This window comes from Jaculus jaculus, chromosome 12 (assembly GCF_020740685.1).
Source record: "Jaculus jaculus isolate mJacJac1 chromosome 12, mJacJac1.mat.Y.cur, whole genome shotgun sequence".
Lineage (NCBI taxonomy): Eukaryota > Metazoa > Chordata > Mammalia > Rodentia > Dipodidae > Jaculus > Jaculus jaculus.
The window spans coordinates 39,790,881-39,813,208 of NC_059113.1; the positions used below are offsets into that span (position 1 = coordinate 39,790,881).

General features: G+C 47.2%; 1 protein-coding gene across 8 annotated transcripts in view; it reads left to right on the plus strand.

The window, feature by feature from the left end:
- The window catches only part of Gas7 (growth arrest specific 7), a 253,382-nt gene that overhangs the window by 187,575 nt on the left and 43,479 nt on the right, over positions 1-22,328 (plus strand). For 4 of the 8 annotated variants that reach the window (XM_004663133.2, XM_045130725.1, XM_045130726.1 and 1 more), the window contains exon 4: positions 10,301-10,386. The exons of the other annotated variants lie outside the window; for them this stretch is intronic. In XM_004663133.2, the coding sequence (XP_004663190.1) occupies positions 10,301-10,386 (86 nt within the window). The remainder of the gene's footprint in view (positions 1-10,300; positions 10,387-22,328) is intronic. 8 annotated transcript variants of the gene reach the window in all.

Sequence of the window (22,328 nt, forward strand, 5' to 3'; positions counted from 1 at the left end):
CCCCATACCCATCCTCTTTCTGCCTTCTCTCGGTCCTCCGCCTGCCCTCTCCCTCTATTTGTCTTCACCCTTCTACTCTCCATTCTCCATACATCTCCTACCAACCTCCACCTCCACCCGTCTTCCCGCTGCCCTGTCTTCAGCCTCTCTGCCTATATTCATCTCCCATCCATCTGCTCTCCTCATCCCCTCATCCTCCATCTACCCTCCGCCTCTGTTCATCCTTCCTCTGCCCTACTCATCCTTCATACATCTTCCATCCTCTCTCTCACTTCCATCACCCATGCTCCTCCCATCTCCCTTCATTCCCCTCCATCCTCCCTTGACCTCCATCTCCCTTCCATCCTTCATCTCTACTCCATCCTCAACTCTCCCCTCTTTACCCTCCATCTTTCATCCTCTATCCACTCCTCATTCATTCCCCTTCACCCTCTTTCCAGCCTCCATGTTCTATCCACCATTCCCTGCCCTCTGGGGTAGAAGGGAGGAGAACCCAGCCTTTGGGCAATAAGGGGGTCCAGTGTATTTTGATATCTCTTTTGAAACCGAAATCTCATAACTAAAGGAGAAGGCAGTAGCCATAGTGTATTCCGTTCTGCACAGGAAAGCTAGTTTTTTCTTAGTATTTTTTCTCATTCAGTTTTACAAACAGCTTTCAAGAGATTATGTTTTATTTGGGGAAGAGAAACTGGCACAGCAAGGCTTTGAGTTTGTTCTAGAACTGGACTGCCACCCTCAGCTCCTGGGGCTGTGGCCTCCTGTCCCGAATCTCCGCACTTTCTGTTTTGTTTCTCTTCCTGTGAATGCCACAGTGGTGGAGTTTCAGTCCCTCTTATCTCCTAATATGCCACTGCTTCTGGCTCCCAGAGAACCAACGTCCTAGGGGAGTTGGGACACACAAGCACACACAAAATAGGTCGTGTTCCTTGTACTATCTACCACAAGCAGTGAAAGTGGGGCAGTGTGACAGGGAATTGAAAGACCTCAATGAAGAAGTGACATCTAGGACAAGATTTAAGGACAGTGCAAGAACGGGGGCAGTTGGGGGAGAGGCAACGATTGTAGGCCAGGAATAGCCAGGCCAGATGTCCAGAGAGAGACTCAGTAGGTCTGAGTGGGCCATTGTGTGCAGAGGGCAGCAGACAATCTGGGGAGTGGTAGAAGGTGAGAGGGAAGTCGGGGGGTACAGTCTACCAAGCTAGTCAACTGGAGAAGGAAGGTGCTGGGGTTTCATCCTGAATTTGGTGATTGTAGTGGGGGGGGCAACTAAGGAGTGGTTCGACCTCACAGGAAGACCCCCCCCACTTCCAGGCAGTGCTGGTCCTTGCTGGATCTGCTCTTACTGGGAGTGGTGGAGGTTTGCCTGTAAAGGGCGTCGGGAGTAGGGTAAGGGCAATGTAGAAAACCAAGTCCCATGTTCTGACCACAAACATGGAGCACAGGTCACTGGAGCATGGTCACTTACCAGTCCTGCTCGAGAGACAGGAGAAGCTCCTGGATTCAGCCTCACTTCCGGGGAAGGGGTGCCTGCATCTTCTGAGAAGGTCTTTGGGTTCCACTGACAGGGCTGGTTTGTTTTCAGTGTTTATTGGATGCTGACTAGCAAAGCCAGCCTGAGCAAGGAGGAGAAATCTTGGACGATACCCTGAGCCCCCAGAATCGCATTCCTCTCTTTGAATGATGAGTGATACGGCGGGCGGGCGGGCGGGCGAGCCAGGGCTGGGGATGGCCTACAGTCGTCTCTTAATGTCGCCTGAGTTGTGGAGCCCTGTGGAGCCAGTGGTTTCACCGGGCTGTCTGCTGCCAGACATTCTGAATGAGAAGTTGTTTCAAACCACAACAGAGCTCCTGAGAGCCTTTCAGTAACCGTGGCTAATATGAAAGCTCCTCTCTAGGCTGGTATAGCTCACAGTGTGGGAGTATTGATTTGTGGAGAGAGAAATAGTATCAAGCACAGGGGAGAAAATGGAGTGAGAAACAGTGTTCTTGAGTATCATGTGTGAGCCACGTACAGGACGGGGGGCAGCGCAGAGCGGGATTGGCTCTTAGGTCTTTCTGTGACCACTGTCCAACATGGCAGCCACTGGCCTCATGTGGTCACTGGATAATTGAAACACGGCTAGAGTGCCCAAGTAACTGAATTTTTCAAGTAAGTTAATGCCTTTAGATTTTAATAATGCTTTTCTTGCAGAAAAGTGGAAAGACAGTTGTCTTCAAATGTTTTGGGAGAGAGTTGTACTGGGAACGGAGCACGGGTCTAGACAAATCCTTACCACTGAGCGACACCCAAGACCTCACTGTGATCGCTTTCCTCTGCTTCCCCTGTGAATGTCTCACACGAGCACAGTCCCTTTTGTCAGAACTATGAATTAACATCATGTGTTACTATTATTAGCTATTTGGATTCCCTAAGTTTTTCCATTGATGTGCTTTTTCTAGTTGGTGATCCAGTCCTGGAAACTACATTGCATTTAGCTTTTATTTATTTATTATTTATTATTAGATAGTCACTTGGGGCTGGTGGAGGCTGTATCTTGCAGAGCAAACTTTTCCTGAGCTTCCAGGCCTGGGATAGTAAACTCATGCTTTTCTTAAAAATGGAAGAAATATAAAATAAATAAATAAACAAAAAAATGATAGGGCTGGAGAGATGGCTTAGCAGTTAAGTGCTTGCCTGTGAAGCCTAAGGACCCCAGTTTGAGGCTCACTACCCCAGGACCCACGTTAGCCAGATGCACAAGGGGATGCACACATCCGGAGTTCGTTTGCAGTGGCTGGAGGCCCTGGCACACCCATTCTCTCTCTATCTGCCTCTTTCCCTGTCTATCTGTCACTCTTAAATAACTAACTAACTAACTAAATAAATAAATAAACAAACAAAAAATGGAAGAAATCATCCAGGTACAGTGGCACACGCCTTTTAATCCCAGCACTTGGGAGGCAGAAGTAAGAGGATTGCTGTGAGTTTGAGGCCAGCCTGAGACTACATTCTGAATTCTAAGTCAGTCTGGGCGAGAAAAAGACCCTACCTCAAAGAAACAGAGGAAATTTGTTATCTGTTATTTGCTGAGATAGCCCTGGTGGAAGTTAGGCAAGGGTGGTTTTGGAAAGTAGGTTTAGGATTCAGATTTGTCTGCCTTGGGTATTGGGCCCAGCTGGGAGCTATTCTTGGGCCTCCAGCAGCCCCAAGGAACAATGGAAGGAGACAAGGCAAGTGCCTTTGCAGTGGCCCAGGGCTAGGGAGACCCACTGTGGAACTCAAGGGGCAAGCAGACAGCTGTGTCTCACCAGAGCAGAGGCTCCCAGAGAAGGACCTCCAAAATTGTACCCGCACCCTCACCCCTGCCTTCTCTGAGTCAGGAAGCTCTGGTTACCTCACCTCTGCCACCTGACACCAAGCAGGACCGCTCCTGCCTTGTAAATGAGCAAAGAGCCAGGCCAGACCAGCCTCCGCAGCTCTAAATGAGACCTCCCTGTGCACTTCAGGGGAGGCCCTGCTGCTTCCCAGTGGAACCTGCGATCCTGCGAGGCTCCCAGGAGCTTATAGATCCCGTGTTCTACCTTAACAGCCTGGAGAAGAGCACTAGGTCTTCAGCCATTCACGACCGTAGGTGAAAATGTCTCATGAGCTCCATCTTTGGGAACCAAGTTTGCATGTGAGACAGGGCAGACAGTGAGGACTAACTGGCCAGAAAGAAACTTTCTAGAACTGAAGGCAAATCCTATAACATGACTTCCCCGAATGGCCAAGGGTGGGTGGTGAATTCTCTGAAAAATCCAGGTGCCACTGAAGAGGCGTCTGTGAGGCCTTACCGAGTGTGGCAGACCTGGAAGGAGGCAGCATAGGGTCCTCTACACCGCCAAGGTGCTGTCCTCAGAACTGACTCTGGAGTTTTCCTGGTGTGAAAACTTGGGTCTTCTTTAATTCTAGCATTCAGAAATCAGAGGTAGGAGGAGTGCAAAGTCAGCCCGAGACGACACAGTGAATTCCAGGTCAGCTTGGGCTAGAACAAGACCATACCTCAAAATAAACAAACATACCTACCTTAGATTTCAATAGCTACAGGTGTGTTTTTAAAGTGGGGCTCAAAGGCAATCCTGGTTCATTGCCCCAGTCAAGAGTGTGCAGGGTGGGGGGGACTTACTGCCTATGAGGTTCATAGCACATATCAGCATATTTTCAAAGGCCTGCCCTAAATAATCACATGAAATTTAAATGGGAGCATCCATCGCCAGCTCTCTTGACCACATGACTAGGTTGCTGCTTCTGCTGCTTGACACTCACACAATAAAATGAACTCCCTGAAGCGGACCTGTTCTTTACATCACAGCCAGGAAACATGGTGTTCCACCATGTTGAAATGTGGGAAGGACGGCAGATAGGTGGATGGATGAATACATAGAAGGAAGGGAAGACAGAGGAGAAGGGAAAGAGGGAGAAAGGAAGGAAGAGTACATGGATGGATTTCAACAACCCTAAGTTCAGAGCTCCAAGATTCTAAACCTGAGGAAGAATTTACTGTGCCTTATGCCAGAGAGACAGAGAGAGAGAGCGCAGAAATGGGATCAGAGCCAAAGGTATATGGAGTACCAAGGCTGACTCACATGCATTCTTTTGTATTCTTCATGCAACACAAATCTGAATAGTCAGGCTTGGGGAATTGGGGATGAAGAGAAGCGGAGCTTAGAGGTGGACCCTTGTGTCTTAGTCCCCTTCCATTGTAAGCCTTGTATGGTCTTCCTTGCTTTCACCCGCAGCCCCCAGCTCCTTCTCCTTCTCCTCCTCCTTTTCTACTCAAGCATCTGGCCTCTCCTCTTGCTGATCGTCTTCCAAGCCTCTCTTCCGTCTGACTGACCATAAGCTGGAGTTCAGTGCATAAATGTCTGTGTTTGTTTATTTTTGAAGTTACCACTGTTACTGACCAGCTAGAGCTTTTTGTTATCCCCTTTCTCAGTCATAGAAACCCCTAGGATTGGCATTTTATATCCCCAACTTGAATTATGTTCCTTATGGTTGAGTGATTGTTGACCAATTTTTACTTATGCCTCAGCAACTGGAGATCACAAAAGCCCCTTTACTGGGCCTTGTTTGCTTTGTGGCCAGTGCTTAATAGGTCAGGAGCCCAGAAGACAGGGATTTTAACAAAGAATACCTGTGGTCAAGGCCCTGGGGTCTTGTGGACCATCATTGTTCCCATCTCCACTGATAAGTTTCCCGAATGTGCCTCCAAGTCATAGACAGACATGCAACACCCAAGGTGCCCGAGGAGAACTGCTGTGTGGGTAGAAATGGTTGAGTGAAAAATTAGTTTTTATTTCCCAGTAATTGTTTTGACATGAATAGTAATTAGCCCACAGCTGACAGACCAGAACTGAAATGAGAACAAGGGCCTGGATTAGAGGCAGGATACCTAGGCATTAGCTTGCTCCCAGCCGCCCTCAGCATTGGGATGAGCTGGGGAGCCAGGGCAGATGACAGGGCACAGCGTACGGAATGTGCTGGGTGCACTCCTGGGACAGAATAAGTGGAGTCAGGGCAGCCTCTGCCCTCAGGTACTTGGAGAACAGTATGGGCTTAAGGGACCTGGTGCTGTCAAAAATAGTGCCATCACTTCCTGCTCAGGTAAAATGCATGTTTTACTGTCGCCAGACTGAGCTGTGGTTCGGCTTCATGTTGTCTTTGTTTTCCATTTTTATCAGGATGAAATTGTCTAGATGCAGAGATGGGGGGGTTCTGCCTATGTGTTCCTGGACCCCAGGACATCTTGCCCCTGGGCATTTCTTTCCTGAGAATTTGTACAAATTCTACCCATACAACCACCTGGATCTGATGCCATTGGTGGAGAGAGACGTTTTCGAAGGTTGTTTTTTGTTTTGTTTTTTTTTTTTTGTTTTTACATTTTATTTCCGGTGTTCCTTGAAACAGTGTTGATCATTTGAGCTTCATAGAAGGTTTGGTTTTTGTGAGCCTAGAATAGAAGACATGGTGCTCTTGTATTTATAAGTTCTTGGGCTGGAGAGATGGCTTAGCGTTTAAGGCGTTTGCCTGTGAAGCCTAAGGACTCGTGTTCACCTCTCTGAGTTTGGGGTGGGGGTCTCAGGTACGCCAGAGTGACACAAGTATGCAAGGTCGCACATGCGCACAAGGGGCCGCACACTCTGGAGTTCGACCGCGGTGGCTTGGAGGCCCTGGCATGCCAATTGTCCCCCCCCCCCCATCCTCCCTTCCTTTCTCTCTCTCATATAAAAAAAAGGCCAATCTGTTGGGCTTGCCTCAAAAAATTTTTTTTAAATTCTTATCCATATTTGCTGTGCTTAAGTGTCCCCATTCCTAACTCTGAGCATTTGTGGTCACTCTCGAGTTAAACTGGTTCATCTCGTGTATTATCACCCTGTTTCCTACCCGCACCCCAAACTCAGAACTACCCTCTCTCCTAACCTGGGAACTTCTGTTGATGGTCCTTCCTCTTGTTTTACCTGGATGGGTTTCATAGGTCTTTAAATTTTTTTAAAAAAATGAAAATCTTGGGGCTGGAGAGATGGCTTACTGGTTAAGACACTTGCCTACGAAGCCTAAGAATTACAGATCAATTCCCCAGAACAACCACATAAGCCAGAAGCACAAGGTGGCACATGCATCTGGAGTTTGTTTGTGGTGACTGGAGGCCCTGGTGCACCCATTCTCTCTCTCTCTCTCTCTCTCTCTCTCTCTCTCTCTCTCTCTCTCTTTTGACTCCCTCTCAAATAAATAAATAAAAATAAAAATATTTAAAACTGAAAATCCTAAAAGGAATATTTAGTCCATTTGTTTTGTTCCTTTGGGCTTGATAATAAAATAATTAAAGCTATGGGTTCTTTTCCAAGTATAATTCAGGCTTTATCCAACTTATCTTTTAATATCTTCTTTCTTACTGTTTTCTAAATGTTCTTATAGTTAGAGTCATAGCTTCTCTTTGGAACAGACATTCTCTAAGAGGGCATTTTCTTAAGTTCAAAGTATTTGGAAATTGGGAAGTTAAGAGTTTGGTGTATTTACTTATTCTTTCATTATTAATATCTACTTTTATTGCTTTCTGATCAAAGAACATGACCTGTGCTTTTTATGCTTTTTGCCTTTACCTGACAGTTTATATGTGGCTTAAGTACGGTTAAATTTTAAATGTCCCACAGCTTCGGTGTCGTCTTTGTTTACAGGGTAAGATGTTTAATACATGCATTTCAATCAACCTTGTAAACCGCCTTATTTGAATTTCATTTTTCTTAAGGTCATCTGCTAGTCAGACACCGCATAAAAGCAGTACGCTAGGATATCCACCGTCTTTATACTTGACAGCATTTGCTGTGGTAAGGTCTTTCCTGTGGAGCCCTCTGCACCCAGGCTTACAGTCTTCCTGCCTCAGCTGCCAAGCTGTGGGACGACAGCCGTGCACAATCACGCTCGGTCTCCGTGCGTAACCTGTCCATTTCAGCACCGTGTCCCTGGATAAGTAAGAATTTCCAAGGGCCCTCCCCTCACTGTACGCTGTCCCATCGCAAGCCTGATGTGCCACGGCTGTACAGTGCCAGTTTGAACAGGTTGTGCCCCCCTTCCAGCTACCCTTTCTCACTGAGTTGGGGTGTGTGTGTGTGTGTGTGTGTGTGTGTGTGTGTGTGTGTGTGTTACAAAAGCCTGGCTATTGAGTGCGGTCTTGCGTGCAGACGGCCCTGGGTTGGTGCAGGCAGTGGAGGATGGGGTCCACCCCGCAGCATGAAACACCTCCACCTGAAACTGTCCTCACAGCCCCACTGCCCACTGATTGCTTCCGGTCAGCGACCCTCCACCACATGCACGGGAACGGAAGCACTTCCGATTTCGGAATATCTACATATACACAGTGAGCTATTTTGGGCTTGACACTCAAGTCTAAACAGATCTTAGTCGGCAGGTAACCTTAAACAGTATTTTAAATCTTGTTCATGGTGTGGAATTTTCCGCCCATGGTGTCAATGTCAGGATTCAAGAAAGTTTTGGATTTTTGTGTCATTTTTGTGACAAAAATGCCTGTCAGAAACAACTTGAGACTGGAAGGGTTTATTTTGGCTCACCGTTTCCAAAGAGGTGTAGTCCGTCACAGCGGGGAAGGCACGGGGAGTTCCTGGCTGAGGGAGCGGAGGTGATCAGCAACCCTGAAGCTCCGCCCCTGCAGCCCTGTGTCTACCAGGTAGGGCCCCCTGTCCGAAGGTCCCATAGGCTCCCCAGTGCCATCGGCTGGGGATCAGTGTCCCAGCGCCTCTGGGGGAAAGTGCAGGGGATTTGTAAATATTTTTCCCCGTGCTTCCTACCATGCTGCAAAGCTTTCACCAGGAGAATTGTGAGGAAGACATCAGTTCTCTGGCTTCCTCCAGTCTGACAGCCCTGTGTGTCTATCCATCCACAGCTCTGCCCAGCCGTGGGTATGAAGACGGCTTGCTCTCCTTTTTTGTAGAAACTGTGCAAACTGGTGGTTCACAGAGGCTAAATTCATAAGCAAAAGGAGCAGCCTGCCTGCTCCCCCCCTTCTTTCTGCGTGAAGTACTGTGTTCCACAGTCTGGCACTCACTGTCTCAAGGGGTTGTGGCACCTGCAGAGCGGGTGGGAACAGGCGGGACTGTACTCACTCTACAGAAGCCAAGGAGAAGCAGCTCTTCCGAGCTCACGTGTCTGGGTAAGAGCGTGAGTTCCGGTGTGAACCCATGATGTCAGGAGCGTGCAGCAGGGTTGAGGGCATGAAGCTGGCCATGGTGGGCATACTGATGCCCCGGAGAAAGTCAGAGGTTACAAATCAAGGCCCTCCCTGCCCATTGAAAGCTTCCATTAAGGACACGACTGAGTATTCCTCAAGAGGCATGTATTCTAGAGGGACAGGATTTTAGTACTTTTTAATAATTGTTTTGCAGTATTAGGGAATAAACCCAGGGGCTCATACGTGCTAGGCAGATGCTCTACTACTGAGTTCTATCTCCAGCCCTTTCTAACATTTTAAATTTTAGGACAGCATCTCATTAAGTTTCCTAAGTTGGCCCGAAGCTCACTCTGAAGCACAGGCAAGCCTTGAGCTCCTGATTCTCCTGCCTCAGGTCACCGTCCCAGCTACAGCCTCTGATTATTATTATTTTGCTAGTTTTAGGAAAACTGAAGTTCAAGAATCTTGAGTATATAACCACTGGTTATTAATTACCAGAGTAAAATTTTACAACCAATCTTCCCCGTTCTTTTCTCATCACATGGGTCGAGCATCTCAGACCCCCAAAGTCAAACTCTAAAAATTTTTGAGCAGTAAAATGAAGTCATGATATCAAAAATACTGTGGATTTTGGAGCATGTCTCAGTTACTTTTCTCGGTGTTGTGACAAAGCACCGAACAAATGCAACTTAAAAAGGCCGGGCGTGGTGGTGCCCACCTTTCATCCCAGCACTCGAGGGGCAGGGGTGGGAGGATCACAGTGAATTTGAGGCCAGCCTCAAAGTAAGACCCCCCCAAAAAAAAAAAAATAAAGGCAAGAGAAGAAAGGATGGTCTTAGAAGGTTCAGGCCATCAAGGTGCCAGGAAGGAAGTGTGAAGCCACTGGCGTCCACAGTCCGGAAGCAGAGACATGAACACTGCTGTTCATTTGGCTTTTGGGCCCCTTTTCTGCTTCTCGTCATCTTTGCACCCAACCCATGCTAGGGCAGGTCTGGCTTCAGATAAACCTCCCCGGAAGCGTCCTCGAAAGCACGCCCAGAGCTGTGACTCCACTATGATTCCTCCAGTCAAGTTGGCAGTGAAAATTATCATCACAGAAAATTTCAAATTTTGGAACTTTGAGTTAGAGATGCTCAACTGCTATTCACAAATGATATAACTTCCAAAAACTCTGAAACACTTTTGATACTAAGCACATGGAAAACGGATACTCAGCCCTCACGTACATGACACTGTTCTGAGGTTAAGGCTGGAGTTCCTCACAGTGAGAGTAAGGGGACTTACAGGGCAGTGGTGGAAGGGCCACCTGCCTCTAGAGTCAGGGACAGGGCCCTTGACTGGCACCTGCAATGACAGTTAAACAAATTCCTGAAAACAAAGTCAGACCCTCAAGAGCTCAGTACCTTAGGTGCTAGGGATAATTCAAATACTTCCAACCATTCCTAGCTGTGCAGCTGCTGGCCAGATCCTGAGAAATGGCCCCCACCACTTTAAGACCTCCCACAACCCTGGGAGGATATGGGAGAAGGGGCTTCCAGAAGTCAAGGGTACCTGTCTGTGGCCCACGCAGCATCTGAGCTGTGTCTCTGTCCCCGCAGTGAATGGATACCACGCATCAGGGACCCCAGCGCACCCGCCAGAGCCTGCCCACATGAGTCTCCGAAAGTCTACTGGTGATTCCCAGGTAAGGGGCCCCATCAAGGGAGGCAGGGGTTAGCTGCGCACATAGATTCAGGCATGCTTCACGAAGGAAGGGAGTGTCCATGGGAATCCTGATTCTGTCCCTGAGCAGAAAGTGGTTGTTATTCCCAGGGTGTCTGATATGTCCTGATGGAAGATGAGTTGCTGAACTGCAGTGTGTTGGTTTGCTAGAAGTTGAGGAAGATCTGGATCAGAAGCCAATGCACTGGTACCATCCAGGCCAAGGGTCCTCTCTGCCATGACATTCCATATAGAGTGAGGTTTCCCGCCACCTTAGGAATGTGGGCAAGCCAGGCCTTTGTTCTTTTCCTGATTTTTTTTTCCTTCATTCTATTTTTTTTTCTTTCATGTGTGTGTGTGTGTGTGTGTGTGTGTGTGTGTCATATGCATCATGTGGTGTTTGATGCATGTGTGATACATGCATGTGTACAGGCACACGTGTGTGTGTGTATGTATGTGTGTGTGTAGCATATTGTGGTGTGGTGTGTGATGTGATCTGTGTGGCATATGCATATATGCAAGCACGTGTGCCTATGTGTAGCGTATGTGTGGTACGGTGAGTGGTATACTATGTGTGTGTGACATGCATGTGTGTGGTGCTGTGTGCGGATTCCAGAGAACACTGGGCGTCCTCTATTACTTATCTAATTGTTCCTTTAGAGTCTCTCACTCAACCCAGACCTTCTCTTTTCAGTCAGTGAGCCCCAGGGATGCTCTGGAACCCACACCTAGACTGGGGTTACAAACATGAGTGAATTCCCATATTTTTACATGGGTGCTGGGGGATCAGACTTGGGCAGCCTCAGCCCTGTGCTTGTAGGCCAAGTTCTCTTACCACTGAGCCATCTCCCCAGACCCCTCACCCCATTCTCCTTTTTGATCACCTGCTCCACCCACACCCAGTCTCAAACCAGAACAGAATTGAGGAAAACATCACTATCTGACTTGCTAAGCTAACTTAAAGATAGAGCTGCAGGATGAAAAGTACTGGAAGGTTGGTTTGCTTGTTGGTGACAGATCTTAAGGAGCCCAGGTAGCACTCAAACTTCTGATCCTCCTCCTTCTACCTCCCTAGTGTTGGGAATAGGAGAGTACAGAGATATTCTACCATACCTGTATGGGAGAAGGTTTTAAGAATCCCAAACTGCTGTACCACTTACCATCTCAGTTGTCATTGGTGTGAGGTCACAATAAGAATGTCGGTATCATTTCCAGGAGAGACTTGCACAAGCTCATGTGGTGACTCAGGGTCGGTGTGGACCTGGTGCCAGACCCACGGTTTCCTACTTTACAGGAAGCTGCCTTGAAGAAGCTGAGGGTTAGTTTTATCTAGTATTCACAAACTGTCAAAAAGTAATTCTTTTTTGAAATTTATTTATTTATTTGCAAGCAGAGAGAGAGAGAGAGAGAGAGAGAGAGAGAGAGAGAGAGCATGCCAGGGCCGTCAGGCACTGTAAACAAACTTCAGATGCATAAGTCACGTTGTGCTTCTGGCTTTACCTGGGCACTGGGAAATCAAACCCCAGTTGTTAGGCTTTGCAGGGAAGTCCCTTAACCACTGGGCAATCTTTCCAGCCCCAAGAAGAGATTCTTAATGAATCCTCTAACCCCATCAGCCTTCCTCTGGAACCAACATCCCAGACCTCAGGAGTTATGGTGAGGATGATGATAATAATTGAACATCATGGTGCTATTAATGCTGATGAGAATAATAGCTGCTTATGCACTGGCTTCCATAAGCCAACTGGGAAAAAAAAAAGTCCTTGTACCCTGTTAGTACCATCAGCTAAAATGTGACACTCAGGTTCAAAGCAGGAAAGAGTTTTGAGTTTTGGAAACATACTACATTGTCTTTTTATTTAGAAGTCAAAGCCTTGACGGTGTTTAGGTCCAGGTGTCTCTGGTGAGAACTTAGACATCAATGTGGACCAGAACTCCCGGACTCTTATTAAAGTGCAGGTTCTGATTCAGTGGGTCTAGAGCAGGATGCTTATTTCCAGCCAGGTGCTGCTGAGGACCAAGCCAGAGTTGTGGGGGTCCAGGCTCAGTGAACAGTATAAAGTGATATGTCTGATTTCTTATCCCTATGGCTCACATGACCTATCCTAAATTAGCTCTGGCTTTTAGGGTTTCCTGCTAAGACCCCCAAATAGCCTTCTCCACTTAGCTTGTCAGACAGGGAAGCTTGTCATGGGGCTAGCAGGCACCCTTCCGTTCTGCTGTGCTTGAGCAGCCACAGAAAACATGCTGCTACCCCAAGCATCAAAGGAGAGAGATTGGAAACGGTTCCCCATTTTTCCTTCCCTAGTGAAACACGACTCCCTCCACCATGAGAAGTACTATGGAGTTGTTACTCCACTGTTTAAAAATGCATGCTGCTGGGCTGGAGAGATGGCTTAGCGGTTAAGCGCTTGCCTGTGAAGCCTAAGGATCCCAGTTCGAGGCTCGGTTCCCCAGGTCCCACGTTAGCCAGATGCACAAGGGGGCGCACGCATCTGGAGTTCGTTTGCAGTGGCTGGAAGCCCTGGCGCGCCCATTCTCTCTCTCTCCCTCTATCTGTCTTTCTCTCTATGTCTGTCGCTCTCAAATAAATAAATAAAAAATGAACCAAAAAAAAAGTTTAAAAAAAATGCATGCTGCTATAACTCACAACCCAGAAGTTGGTTTCATACAGTGAGTGCATCATAAGCCTTTGTCAGGAATTTCTCTTCCTGCATCTGCTCTTCAAATATGTTCAAGGATTCTTAGTTGTGTGTAAGGCTGTTCACACAAGCATTATTTATAGCTCCGTAGCATTGGACCCAACCAAAATGTCCAGAAACGGGGTGGGTAAAATGGGTTGTGACATTATACAGCCATTAAAAAACATCCTTCTGTGCTGGAGAGATGGCATAGCAGTTAAGACATTTGCCTATGAAGCCTAAGGACCCAGATTCAATTCCCCCGATCTCACATAAGCCAGAAGCACATGGTGATGCATGCAATTGGAGTTCCTTTGCAATGGCTAGAGGCCCTGGCATGCCCATTCTCCCATTCTTCCCCTGCCCCCCCCCCTCGCTCTCTCTCATAAAACTAACATTTTAAAATTTATTTTTGGAGAGAAAGAAAGAGGGAATGAATGGGCATGCCAGTGCCTTCAGCCACTTCAAACGAACTCCAGTTATGTGCACCCCTCTAACCCATGTGTGACACATTGCATGCTTGTGTCACTGTGCGTCTGGCTACTTGGCAACTGGAGGTTCGAACATGAGTGCTTAAGCTTCGCAGGCAAGCATCTTAACTGCTAAGCCATATCTCCAGCAAAAATAGAATATTTTAAAGCAGCATCCTTCTGTAGCTGGAGGGATGCTCAGCAGTTAAAGGCACTTACTTGCTTGCAGAGCCTGATGACCTGGATTCCATTCTGCAGTACCCACGTAAAGCCAGATGCACAAAGTGTTATGTGCATCTGGAGTTCATATGCAGTAGCAGGAAGCCCATATTCAATTATCTTCCCCACTTACCCTGCCTGTCTCTGTCTGTCTGTCTGTCTCTCTCTCTCTTAAATAATTAAATGATTTTTTTAAAGAAAAGTATCCTTCTGAAAAAAGTCTAATAATTTTTGAAAATGTTCCCAACTGAAAATTGAGTAGGAAAAAAAGAATACATGTCTTGAGGGGGAGAGAATGTTGTTTAGCAGACAGTAAAGGATGCTGCATTTGTGATGTCCCAGCTTGTTAGGATGGGCACAGCATCTCAGACGTCACTCTCCTCCAGAAGCACTTGATATCATCCAGAAGCATTTGATTATCACCACTAGAGAGGGAGTGTCAGTAGCATCCAGTGAGGAGATGTCAGGACGATTGCTACATGTCTTACGGTGTTCAGGGCAGCTCCCCCCATGAGGAGGTACCCGGTATTTCAGTCAGGTGTGCATGGCTGGCAGAAATCACCCAACCAAGAGTAGCCTTTCAAGGTTAAAAAAAAAAAAAAAGGTTTATTTAGGCTTACAGACTTGATGGGAAGCTCCACGATGGCAGGGGAAAGTGATGGCATGAGCAGAGGGTGGACATCACCCCCTGGCCAACGTAAGGTAGACAAGAACAACAGGAGAGTGTGACAAACACTGGCAAGGGGAAACTGGCTATAACACCCACAAGCCCACCCCCAACAATACACTGCTTCCAGGAGATGTTAATTCCCAAATTTCCATCAGCTGGGAACCTAGCATTCAGAACACCTAAGTTTATGGCGACCTGAATCAAACCACCACACCCATCTTGAATGTGTGAATCAGGGATAATTTTCATTCCCTTTACACTTTTCTCCAAACTTCCTAAAGTGAACACATTTCACTTTTATAGAAGACAAATATATATTTTTTATTTAAGAAAATAAAGTTGGAAAAGAGGTACTGATGCTGGAGATTTGGGGAAGGTCATCTCTGGGTCAGAGGCATGGACAGAGAAGCTGTCTGTAGACAGGCAGGTTCACAAAATTCAGGGGTTTAGCGGCCTCATCAGACTAACCAAAACAACCAAGGTATTACTGCAAAGGGTTAATTATGCATTCCCAAGGGTTCCAGGGCTATAAAGTAGACGCTTAAAAATTATTTCAGTGGGCTGGGGAGATGGCTCAGCAGTTAAAGGCGCTTGCTTACAAAGCCACGGGCCTGGGTTCAGTTCCCCAGTACCCATGCAAAGCCAGACGCACCAAGTAGCATGCTGGCACATATATCAAGTGTTCACAGCCAGTCAGTCAGCCTCTCTCAAATAAGTAAATAAAACTAAATATTTAGGCTGGAGTAATGGTTCAGAAGTTAAGATGCTTGCCTGCAAAGCCAAAGGACCCAAGTTCAACTCCCCAGTACCCATGTAGAGCCAGAGGCACAAAGTGGCACAAACATCTGGAGTTCATTTGCAGTGGCTAGATGCCCTGGCACTCCCATTTTCTCTCTCTCAATCTTCCCCTCGCTCATTCTCTCTCTTACAAATAAATATGAAAATAAGCAACATTTGGACCCAAAACCTGCTATGTTTTAATCACTGTCTGTGACACTATGGAACTTGTCATCGAAGGCACCACAAGCCACACGCCAGGCTCAACAAGTCTGCTATTTCCATACAGTAGGGCCCATAAAGATGACTAGGTACATCCACCATTCTTCAGCATGTCGAGAATTTACTGACCATTCCAGGCTGTCAGTCATACCTCATAATTACCGTTGATAGTAACTGAGGACTAGGAATGTGGCTCAGTGGTAGAGTGGTTGCCTAGCATCTGTAAGGCCCTTGGTTCAGTCCCCAGCAAATATGCCTGTGCACACGCACAACAGTTTGAAACATGAGTGAACCAAGAAGGGTGAGGGCTGCTGGAGATGGTGTGCTTCAAGTCACAATGACCAAGCCTAGATCTAGGAAGTACCTCCTGGCTATCCTGTCATTGAGCAAGCTAATCGGGAAGTCTTTAATTTTGATGAGGAGAAAGCCACAGCTAATTTTCATGAAAACCAGAAGAGTGTCCCAGTGGTTCTGTGTCAGGATGGGAACCAATGGCCTGGTGCTGAGAAGCTCCTGAGTGTCCTGCCTCCTCCTTAGCCCAGTCTTGAAATAATGGGAGAGATGGGTACAGGCAGTGGTAGTCTGGTGCCATCCAGTGGAGGGTTTATGTACTGCAACTCTTACTTAGGTACAGAGTAAGAAGGTGCCTTCTCCTCCTCCTCATTATTATTATTATTGTTGTTGTTGTTGTTGTTAAGAGAAAGAGAATGGGCGCTCCAGGGCCATCAGCCTCTGCGAACTAGCTCAAGACCTGTGCACCCCTTGTGGCACATGTGCGACATTGCGCCACTGTGCATCTGGCTATGTGGGACCTGGAGATTTGAATATGAGTTCTTAGGCTTCACAGGCAAGCACCTTAACAGCTAAGCCATCTCTCCAGCCCAGATGGTGCCCTCTTGATTGAGGGAAGACCAGAGGATCAAAGACTAATAGTCCCTTAGCAGAAGCAAGACCTGGCTGGTCCCTTTCTTGCTGTCCATCAGCCCCCAGGCTCCTCTTTGCGCTGTTCTGGCATCTTGTGAACTACCCTGAAGACAGGGAGAGTGGGTGTCCTGAAGAACGGAGTTCAGGGCAGAGAAAGAGCTGAGATGTCGCCTCCCTGACATCCTTCCCGCGGCCCCTTGCTTCCATAACTTGGGCTCCATTGTGCATTTTACAGCGTTGCCAGGCGCCATCCCTTGGCTTCATAGAAGGGTGTAGCTGGTGCGGGAGAAGGACTCTGGGTCAATGGTTGTGCAGTTTGGGCAGTGATAAGGGCTAGAAGTGTGTGCTATGGGACACCAACGTAGTAGTGCTGGAATTATTAGGACCGGGCTTCTTAGAAAAGATGCTTGGTTGAAGGCTGGAGGGAGGAGAAAAGACTTAGCTGGGCAAAAAGGAATAGCATTCCAGAAAGGAGGAACCTGCATGCTTAGATACAAGAAGGCGAGTGATGCTTTCAAGTGCCGGGACGGTGCTGTGGCTGCTAAGCGAGAAGGTGGAGGAGGGCGGAGATGAGGCAGAAGAGATCTCCACGGGACCCTTCCTGCCAGAGACACGGCCCCTAGCGAATTCTTTGTGAGGAGGACATGAGCTGAAAAACACCTGGAAGAGGGGATATAGAGTGAGTCACTTATGGAGTCCCGTGCTATTGAGCAAGTTCTTACATGCCACACCCTGTGCCAGTGCTGTGGTAACAACAGAACCGCCCCACTGGAGGCAGACCGCTAGGCTACAGAGGGGCTTAAAGACAGCGTGGAGGAGGGCCAGGCACGGGAGGCACTCCTCTAACCCCAGGGCTCAGCAGCTTGAGGCAGGAAAATCACAAGATCATAATTCATGGCCAGCCTGGACTTCGTGGCAAACACCTGACTCTAAAGAGAACAGGGAGGAGCCTCTGGAATCAAAGGCAAAGGCAAATAAATTGTTCATTATGGGAGGTTTCAAACTTCTACACAAGCTGAAGGAACCCTAGGATAAAGTGCCATGGGCCTGTCGTTCAACCTCAGTGACCATGGGCATTGGGCCAAATGTGCTTCCTTGTGCTCTTGGCCCTACCTTCTACTCCCTGCTAAGTTGCTCACACCCTGCTTCAATGCAAGGAATTCCCAGTATTTATCAAAGGAAGAAGACTGCAATGCTATTATCACACTTTAGGAAAACATAATTCAATGAGATCACCATATATAATGCGTTTTCAGATTCACTAATGGTTCCTAAAATGCCTTTGGTATCTGTTTCTCTCTCTTTTTTTTAAAGAATTTTATTTGTATTTATTTATTTGAGAGAGAGAGAGGGAGACAAATAGAGAGAATGAGTGTGCCACAGCCTCCAGCCACTGCAAACGAACTCCAGACACATGTGCCACCTTGTGCATCTAGCTTTATGTGGGTATTGAGGAATCGAACTAAGGTCATTAGGCATTACAGGCAAGTGCCTTAACCACTGAGCAATCTCCACAGCCCTGTTTTTCTCCTTAATCCAGGATATATTTTAGTTTTAAACATGAAAGCATTGATTACGGCATCTCTTTAGCCTCTCTCTCTCTCTCTCTGTTCTCTCACTCGAAACAATTTTGTTGAGTTGCAACTACATATATAACTCATGCATTGAGAATGAACAGTCTAAGGTCTTGGGATATAGCACAGCGGCAGAGAGTAAGGCTCCTTGGTTCTAGTCCTATTCCATCTGAATAAACTAAGGAAAGGAAGAAAGAGAAAGGAGGGAGGAAGGGAGAGGAATGAAGGAAGGAAAGGAGAGAGGGAAAAAGGCAAGGAAGGAGGGAGGAAGGGAAATTTGATGGATTTACTAAGCATACTCAAAGTTGTACAGCCATCATCACAATGAATTTAAGAACATTCCTTCACTCCTTTTAAAAGGACTTCCCTGAGCTGGAGGGATGACTTAGCTGTTAAGGCATTTGCCTGCAAAGTCAAAGGACCCAGGTTCAATTCCCCAGGACCCACGTTAGCCAGATACAAAAGGGGGCACAAGCGTCTGGAGTTCGTTTGCAGTGGCTGGAGGCCCTGGTGCACCCATTTTCTCCCTCCCCCCGCCCCCCTCCTCTTTCTCTGTCAAATAAATAAATAAAATATATTTTTCAAAGGACTCCCCCAAACTACAGTCCATCACAGGTCTACTTTCTGTCTCTAGGGGTTTTCCCATTCTGGAAATTTTATCTAAAGGAAACTGCTATACATGGGCTTTTGCAGCTGACTGCTCTAACATTGGTGGGGGAGGGGGGGTTGCTTGCTTGCTTGCTTGTTTTGGTAAGTTTTTATGAGAGAGAGAGAATTGGTGCACCAGAGCCTCCAGCCACTGCAGTCGAACTCCAGACATGTGCGCCACCCCGAGTGCACATGCAACCTTGCGCGTGTCACCTTGTATGTCTGGTTTACGTGGGACCTGGAGAGTCGAATATGGGTCCTTAGGCTTCACAGGCAAAAGCCTTAGCTGCTAAGCCATCTCTCCAGCCCTAACCCTGTTTTTTTTTTTTTTGATTGACAATTTTCATACATGTACATAATATATTTTGATCATAATTCTTCCCATTACTTTCACTGCACTGCTCCTCCTACGCTGAACCCCTTCTTCTTTTTTTTTTTTAATTTGAGAGCAACAGACACAGAGAGAAAGAGAGATAGGGGGAGAGAGAGAGAATGGGTGCGCCAGGGCTTCCAGCCTCTGCAAACGAACTCCAGACGCGTGCGCCCCCTTGTGCATCTGGCTAACGTGGGACCTGGGGAACCGAGCCTCGAACCGGGGTCCTTAGGCTTCACAGGCAAGTGCTTAACTGCTAAGCCATCTCTCCAGCCCTGAACCCCTTCTTCTTTCCAACTACTCATTCCTTTATTCTGATGTCTTTGTTTTGTTTTGTTTTGTTTTGTTTTGCTTTGCCCTCCTCCATCATCCATGACAACATGCTGATGGGCCCGTTACTATACAGTCATGAATGCAGCAGCCACTTTGTGTTCAAAAGACACCATGCCAAGCATTCCTCCCCATCTTTCAGCTCTTTATTCTTTCCACCACCTCTTCTGCAATGTTTGTTGAACCCTGGTGAGTGTGATAGAGATGTCTCCTTTGTGCTGAGCATTTAACTGTCACGTCTTGACACTGGGATGAGTCTTGTCCCTCAGACTGTTTTTGATGTCTGAGTTGAAGCATGGAAACGGCTCCCATTCCTGCGGTGGAACACTGTTCCATTATTCAGACAGACAGTTTCGTCTGCGTGATCACTTTAATTTTTCTTCACCTACGTTGAGCTCATGTAATTTTTCTTTTGCATTTCCTCACATCAGCCTTTTAAGTTGTTATTGGCAGTTTTCATATATGTACATAATGCATTTTGCCTATATTTCCGTTCCAATACCTGCTTTTGTCCCCCTGCTTTGGCCACCACAGGCTTTTCAGTACCAGGTATGGTCTTTGGTGTGGGCCTCAAGCTCAATCAGAAAAGATTGTTTACCCCCGTGACAGTCATGTCACTGTTGCACCAGTGGGCACGCCGTGCCTGGCTGGTCCTTGTGTAGCACGGAGTCCGCTGCTGGGTTAGACTGCTAATGACTTTTCTTTCCTGGCCACCTTTATGGCACTTCCAGCGCTGTGATTGCTAGCCAGCAGACCAGAGGCTTCCAGCTCAGTTCCAGCTTGATTTCATAGTCCTGCACTGACATGTGTGATGTCTTCATCAGTAGGGTCTCACCATCCAGTTCTGACGGGTAACCAAGATTACCGGCAGTAACCTGTATTGTTTTAGGGGCTTCAAGGCCTCTCTGACCAACAACTTGCTTAGAGGCATTTAAGTTTCAACGATATAGGTCAATTGTCTGTCAAGTGACCTACATTTTTAAAATATACATTTTATTTTTATTTATTTATTTGAGAAAGAAAGGAAAAGAGGCAGATAGAGAGAGAATGGGCACACCAGGGCCTCTAGCCATTGCAGACAAACTCCAGATACGTGCACTACCATGTGCATCTGGCTTTTGTGGGTACTGGGAAATCGAACCTGTGTCCTTAGGCTTCACAGGCAAACGCCTTAACCACTAAGCCATCTCTCCAGCCCCTGACCTCCACTTTTTATTTACTTGCTTTCTTGTGCTCAGACTAATGTTGAGCAGTTTGGCAAGAACCCTGCGCCGAGCACGTTGACCCTGCCTGGTCTGTCTTTCAGGGAGACGAACTCTCATAGGTCTGTGCTCTACTAGGGAAGCTGCATTTGAGCGTTGTGGTTACTGCAAAAACTGCCAGACTTCATCTTTACAGGGATTCAGCTTCCTGTTCTGATTTGTCAGGAACCTATGAGCTGTCCGTGTGGCACTCTCCCTGTTCCTGACCTTCCCTTCCCTTTGTGCTTCGAACATCCCCAGTGATCTCAGTCTGAATCCCTTTGACTCTGGGATTTCCAAGGGTGGATTTCTAACTCCCAGCATGTTTTCAGTGCGTTCTTCTGAGATAGTCATTATTCCTAGGGTTCCATGGGAGCCCCTTTGCCCTTTTGTTTTGTGTTCATCATTCTTTGGGAGGGGAGCTTCATGCCTCCTGGAACAGTAAGACGTTCTGTCTGCTGTGTGTCTGGAACTAGGCATGTTTCTAGGGCCCTGCATTCCTTTCAGTTGAGGGCGATATTTAGAATCCAGTTTGTGGCTAATAAGTGTTGTCACTGTGAGGCGGTGTTGTGCCTTCTGGGCCCTTTGATTGGAGTGCCATGAGATGGGTAGGTGTTGTGCACATACATACCTCACATATATGATGTGTTCACATGTATATGAAGTTGGGGTGTGAGGCATAGACCATCAGCAGCAAATACAGAGCCAAAGGTTACCCCTGCTTTCCCCATCACCACTATTTACATAGTGCAGAGCTAACAGGGCAGAGATGCGGGGCAGTACTGCCGCCCACACACACAGTCCCCGCCCGGGCCTGGCTTCAAACTCCCACCCCTCCATTTTCTGGCATTCTTGGCACGAAAGCCTCCTCCTGATGGCGAGCCCCCCAGGACTTCTACTGTACAGCCTCTGCCTGCCTTCTTCCCTGGGCATTCAGGCAAGTGTCCCAGAAGAGAACTGAGGGCTTGGGAGGGCATAACGCAAGCCACGTAGAGGCATCGGCGCCTTAAAAATGTGGACAGACACTGATTGGCCACTAGGTTGACGTTGCCCCCGAGCCCGTCAGAGTGACTGGAAGAGTTGTTATATACGTAGAGACCCCCGGATGAAATGATCAGAGACCCGTTAGACCAGTGTGCCTTCTGTTCTATAGATGGGGAAACTGAGGCTCCCAGAGTCAGATTTTATTTTATGGCCAGGGTCTCAGAGCTAATAAGGGGTTTCTCATCTGTGAAATGGGTACTCTTTTTTCCATTTTTAACTTTTACTAGCATATAAAGTTTTCATTACAGCTTCTTTCAAAGGAAATTTGTTCTTGTTTTCCTTCTCCCCCTCCTCTGCCTTCCCCCTCGGCGGCCTCCTTCCTGCTTTTATGTCATATGTGTCCTTTTCCCCCTCTTCCCAACACTTCTTTTCCCCGTCTGTGGATTCATAGCTGTATCCACTCTCATGTCTCTTTACTTACAGACATGCAAACATTAAATCTGCGTATTAGAACATGTGATATTTGTCTTTTTCTACCTCACTTAGTATAATATTTGCCAATTCCATCCATTTTCCTGCAAGTTTCATAATTCCATATTCTTTATAGCTGAATAAAATTCCATTTTGTGTGCATTCACCGCGCTTTCATTATCCACCCATCATGTGATGGGGTGTTTAGATTGATTCCGTTTCCTCGCATTGTGAAGAGAGCAGCGATGTCCTTGGGCTGTAGACCCAGGAGTGGCACAGCCATGTTGTGTGGTGTGGAATTAGAGTTTTGAGAACCCTCCACAATGATCTCCATGGTGGCT